This window comes from Belonocnema kinseyi, chromosome 7 (genome assembly GCF_010883055.1).
Source record: "Belonocnema kinseyi isolate 2016_QV_RU_SX_M_011 chromosome 7, B_treatae_v1, whole genome shotgun sequence".
NCBI classification, from domain to species: Eukaryota; Metazoa; Arthropoda; class Insecta; order Hymenoptera; family Cynipidae; genus Belonocnema; species Belonocnema kinseyi.
The window spans coordinates 121,270,210-121,276,209 of NC_046663.1; the positions used below are offsets into that span (position 1 = coordinate 121,270,210).

Consider the following 6,000-nt stretch of genomic DNA (forward strand, 5'->3'; position numbering starts at 1 on the left):
CTCATAATGACTACTTGCTTTCATAATTTTATCAGCATTTTCTGCTTTCAATCCTTTCACAGAAGATGCCTTTTGTTTCTCCTGTAAAGTTTCATTTTTGGGATTTACTCAGTTTTCAATATCAATGCCTCAGTTTATTATTGCCTGACAAATTAAAAACTTTTCTAGACAAATTATATACGTTTATAGTTTTAGATAAAAAAATGTATATTCCAAATATCTTATTTTCAAATCGCAAATTGCAAAACAAACTTGTTTTTAATTTAGTAATTTTGGCCCTTTGGCTGGGGAGGTTCCCTTTTGGTGGGAGATGATCATCGACATGATCGAAGAAGAAATTATATACCCCAGCATACCATATATACCCCAGATCGTGTAAAAATTTGTTAATTCATGTGAATAATGAACTTATTTTCCAAGTTAGAGACCAAGTCTCAAGCTTATCTGTTAAGTTTCCATACACTTAGTGAGCCCAAGCTTCTACGAAAGTAGCCCCTGGCTACTTTTGTCTTAGAACTACGCAACTGGGTACAGAAGTAGTCAGTATACAAAAAAGTGAAATGTCATTTCGATGTGTCAAAATCACATTTTTTTTAAACTTAAGTATGAAAAACACTCAAATACATTTTTTCTCAAATACATCAATACAATAGACATACAGATATTCGGTTATTATAAGATCAGAATATAAAAGATTCAACTCGGTAGAATAAGTCTTTATTTGTTGAACATATTTTTATAATTATTATGCATACTTAAGTAGATATGCTAAGAAAAATTATAGAAAAAAGCTTGAATTATACATTCGACTTACTATGAGGCCTTTAGTAGAAATTAAAATTATTAGTACGCATAATAATAAAAAAAAACTTATCGTAAAAACCTACTCGTTTCAATCAGCCCCTCTTCTACATTCTGTATGATTTTGCATAATGATCTGCTGTTTTTGATAAAAATGAATTTCTCTGTAAAAATATATCAATTCGCGACTACTGACCTAAAAATATTATCGGGTTTGTTTTCCCATCCATGCGGTTCATTTTGAACCAGAAGGAACAAGAAAAAATCGAAAATGCATGTTGATATTCGTACTTTTTTATTTTTGAACCACCCTAGTAAATACATATCTGTTTTATTAAATATGCTCCTAAATATTTTATTTTAAATTCTGCAAAAAATAAAGCGCAATTTTGACACAAAATAAAACAATTTTTTAGTGCTGCCATTTTAGAAAAATAATAAAGCCATTTTTGAATCACTCTAATAAAAGTATATCACATTTTAAAACCATTTTCTAATAATCCTTAAATATCTTTATAGGGAATCGATGAGCTTCCCCAGGAAGTGAAAGCTCTGTTGAAGATTGCAGTAGAGGTTCCTCCAATTGCAAGAGCAGCAGTGTCAGGTGCCTTGGCCGTTATCGGTCTAATTGTCCTCGTAGGAGCTTTGATGTGTCTAGTGAGAGCAGCAAAACGTCAAGAAAAATTGCATTTGACGACACCGTTGCCCGCGAATGCTAGCAACAAGACCGGTCAGCTAAATCCAGCCTTCCAAAACCCGAAGTAGAAAAGTTTGCAAAGTCGATGGATGCAGTGGACGCAATGAACGCATTATCCCAGAATCCAACAGAGCCCCAGTATGATCTCCAATCTTCGCGACGACAGCGACCTTAGCCGTTGCTATCTTGCTCTCATAAAGTTAATATTTTTATTTTTTATGTCTGCGAGCCATCCGCAACAACATCCTTTAGCACCTTTGTGGCTTCGACTGGTTGAACCAGTGCTGGTTTACTAGTTTTCCCTTCTTCCCTCGGCCATTGGCGCCGCGAGGTAAAGTTTGCTCCCGTCGCCTTCACCCCGTGTCTTGTACAGCATATATGACGTGATATTTATTATGTTCTTTATTTTGTCTGAGACGAAGTCGATTATCCGGAAGGATTTTTATACGAATACTTATGTGCACTGGACGGGATTTGCGGGAAGATTAACAATTGTAATCTGGAGAGAATGAATCTTCAATGTCGCATCATACGGATTTCATATGGATGACCGAATCATTTTTAAAAGTCATTTATTATTATTATTGATTCAATTGGAGATTGTAGGATTTACATTGTGAGGGTTGATCCCAGTATTTATCCATAATCCACTTACAAAAAGATATATTTAAATAAGGGAAACATTTTTTATTTATACCATTGGACGAATCTTTCTTTACAAGGAAAACCTTGGTTTGTAATAAATTTGCTTGACTTCTGTAAACTTTAGTCAGATCATCATTAAATTGGGAATTATGAGGATATTATCTTAGGATTTGAAAGGTGTTTAAATTCACCTATATTTGTGAAACTTTAAGTCTCCTTTAATTTTATCGGGATTACTATGTAAGGAAGATTGGTTTAATTTAAACAAATTATTTGCTCAATTATATATAACAAAGAAAGCTGGTTTTATTTTAAGGAATATTTATAATGCTTACCTTCAACTAGAAGGGAAAGTTTTATTAGTTACTTTAACGAGAAAAATATATTTAATCTTTAATTTCATTTATACATAATGTTACAAACAAAAGTCGCAAAAGATATTCAAAATGTTGCCAAGTGTAAGATGTAATATTTATAATATTACAAAATTAGAGATTAACTGAAACAATATGAAATTATGAAAGCTCTCTCTCTCTCTCTCTCTCGCTCTCTCTCTCTCTCTCTCGAATTTCTTAAATATGACAGGATTTTTGCCAAATTTCAATAAGAAGGGAAGATCCAAAAATTCATTTAAAATTATGGAGGCGAAAATTCTTTATTTTGTTCTTACACAATTTTTAAATGATTAGGATCTAACCTTATCAAAGTTATTTCCCATTGGAATTTTTGAGATGCGAATAACTATAACAAAATAAATATTACACTCTTAAATCTCCCACGTGATTAAAATGACATGGTTAGCGAAGAAAATCTGGAAAAGTTTAATAGAGAAAGATTGGTTAGATTCTAATACACTATAATTATAGCACGATTCTAATAAGCTTTTTATTTTAAAAATAAATTCGAATACACTTTATTCGTCAGAATAAATCACCAATTTTCCATTTCTACAAAATCTTCAACATTCTCAGTTCTTTATAATCCTTGCAAATACCAGAGAGGTAATAAGCCGATCAAAGAATTTTGTAAAGTTGATTCGAATCTAAATCACTACAATAATTGAAAGCTAAGTTGATTATTAATATAAAAATTAATAATTGTGGCCATAAAAAGACAAGTTTAAAAGTTCAGCCGAATGTGTGATAAAACATTTAAGATTCATTTTCTAAACGAAGAAAAATCGATATAAAGACTCGAAATTTATCAAAATCAAATACTTTTTTGTTGAAGAATGATATTCAGCCATTTTATAGTTTGACGATTGGGATTTTACCTCTTGATTAGTTATTTAAAAATGTACGTACATAAATCGAAACTTCAATAGTAAAATTGCATCTGATTATCAAAAGACATTGAATTGAATCGCCTTATTTTGAAAGTTTTTTCTTTAAAATTTAGAAGTCACTTCAAAATAAACTCCCTTTAGTTTATCTTTGCGCTGCAGACGAATAAAAGCTATAAACTTACAGTATACAAATCTGAAGAACGACTGGTCTTGCAACTAAAAGAAATACTTTTTTCGATAAAAAGAGATATAATTATCTAACCAAAAACAAGAAATAAGAGCGTATCTTCAAATCGGACTATATTAGTGGGCTAATAATGTAATAAAATAGCGATCAAATTTAAAGAGATTTTAAATTTACAATATTCACTTGCAAACATCAGTTTTTGAACAATTTCGGTCTGGATGTCGATGTACTTAATTAAAATGAATTTAAGAACCAAATTTTTATTGAAATTTAAACTTCAATTTGAATTTCTATTACAAATTATATTAAAAGAGCATCTGAAATTGCCGTTTATATTGTTTAAACAAGTTTGAAAAAAATATCATTTCGTTCGAAGTGTGCAACAAAATAATTAATGAATATGTCTAATGGAAGATTTGAGTTTTTTCCAAGTGTTACTAATGTCAAAAGAACAAAAACTATATAGATTTACAAAATTAATTCAAATTAATTCAATAATTGTTTCCAATTGTGTAAATATTTATTTTTTTTTAATTCAGAGAATGGACATGGGTTTCTTCAAATTTAGACTAATTTATTTTGCATGTCTTCTTTGGTTCTAAAATATTCAGATTTTATCTGGAAAAACGAAACAACCACTCAGGAATAATCTTGTTCAGAACATGAAAGAGGCATAATTTATTAATTAACAAAATGAAATCGAAATTACAGTTTTATATTCCTGATAAACCACGTTTTTTCGCCATGTATCGTTCTTACTGAATAACTTGACCCTGAAGTAACGATGTTTGCAAATGGCATAATGATAACGTTTTGTCAACTTAAGTTTTGTTTTTTTAAATTTGCTACGTATTTCGCAAGATCCGCCTCTTGTTTTTATCCTCCATCCAATCATACTTTTCCCTCTTCCTAACTCTTCTTTAAAACTCTAGAATTCGATTACAAAGAGGATGCTTTACTTTAAAAAAATATACCTAGTTTAAACACAATTTTTATCAAAATGGTGTGTCCTCTACTTTATCTCAAAAGTGCATTGGTGTTCCTTAAGATATTGCTCTAAATAAATGTGCCGGTAGTGAAAATTAAAAGATGGAAATATAAGAAAGCTGAAAGTTTTTTTATTTCGAATGAAATTGTTGATTCTTTTAATTATTGATTTTTATCGTTCCTTTGAAGAGGGTAGAAATGTTCAAAAATGTTGAGTGCCTTGAATTCGTTAGTAGTTAATTCGTGGGAATAAAACGTTGTTATTGGAGTTTGAATCTTGTGTAGCTGGTACATAACTTTTATACTTTTCCCAATTCTCTAGAATAAACTCAAAATATGTATACCCATTGCAACCAATTTTAGACAACACGACTTCGAACATATGCATTGTAAAGTTTTATATTGCAATTGTAGATCAAGCTCGGATTATTTATTTGTAATTATCCGTTATTGTAGAGTTCCTTGCTCATCGTGAGAAAAATGCAAAATATATTTGTGTATAAAGAGAAATGTCAGGAAACGGTCGTAGAATGTTTGTTTAAAGTTTTAAGAAGTAAAAAAGGAATAATAATTAATTTTTTCCGTCTGTTGTAATTATGTTGATTATAATTGTATTGATTATGACTTTGTATATGTTTTATTATAAATAATTGTAGGCATATAATTGATAGGTAAATTTACGTTTTGTACAATAAAGATCAAAGATGCCAAATAATTCAAAAATGTTGTCTAAATTTTCGTTTTTCTTGCCTTCCCTGTATTGTTATCGAGTCTCGCAAAATTATCGATAAACTTAATTATGGATTTAACTAACTTAGGTTTACGTAATTTCTAGAATTTTAATCCTCAGCATTTTGGCGATGCAAGGACGTCGGGATCGATAGAGAGGCGGTATTCTGTCATGCGTGATAGACAGCAGCGTAGGGACGAAGGGGATAGTGTCCGAAACCGCACATAAATCCAGAGTTAAGTGCACTTCTAAATGTACAAAACTTTATTCAATTAAAATTAAAACTTAAAAGATTTTTCAATCACAAAGGAATTTTATACTTATTTAATTTCAACAATTTAGAAGACTTTCTAATTTAAAGGTTTGCAATATTAAAAATAAGATTAATAAAAATTTCGAAGTCTCCTTAATTTAGTGACGGATAATTTGAGCACTTATAGAATTTCAGGCTGGCTTCACAATCTAACATAAGAATTGTACGTACGTCGACGTACTTTCGTATAAATGCTCACATGTACTTTTTCGCCCATTTCTACCAGCTCATGCGCGTATTTCTTTGGTTCACATTTCGGTGTTCCAGTAGATCAATGCAATTCAGTGTTTAGAGGAACAATGGAGTGTAAACCAATGAAACACACGCGAAAGTTGGTAGCAATGGAGAACAACGC

The 6,000-nt window shown here is 30.6% G+C and overlaps 1 protein-coding gene across 1 annotated transcript in view; it reads left to right on the forward strand.

Annotated features, from left to right (window-relative positions):
* Nucleotides 1–5,325, forward strand: part of LOC117177452 (scavenger receptor class B member 1) — a 261,744-nt gene extending 256,419 nt beyond the window's left edge. The window contains exon 7 of the mRNA XM_033368152.1: nt 1,321–5,325. Within this exon, the coding sequence (XP_033224043.1) occupies nt 1,321–1,566 (246 nt within the window). The 3' untranslated portion in view covers nt 1,567–5,325. The remainder of the gene's footprint in view (nt 1–1,320) is intronic.
* The last annotated feature ends 675 nt before the right edge of the window (nt 5,326–6,000 follow it).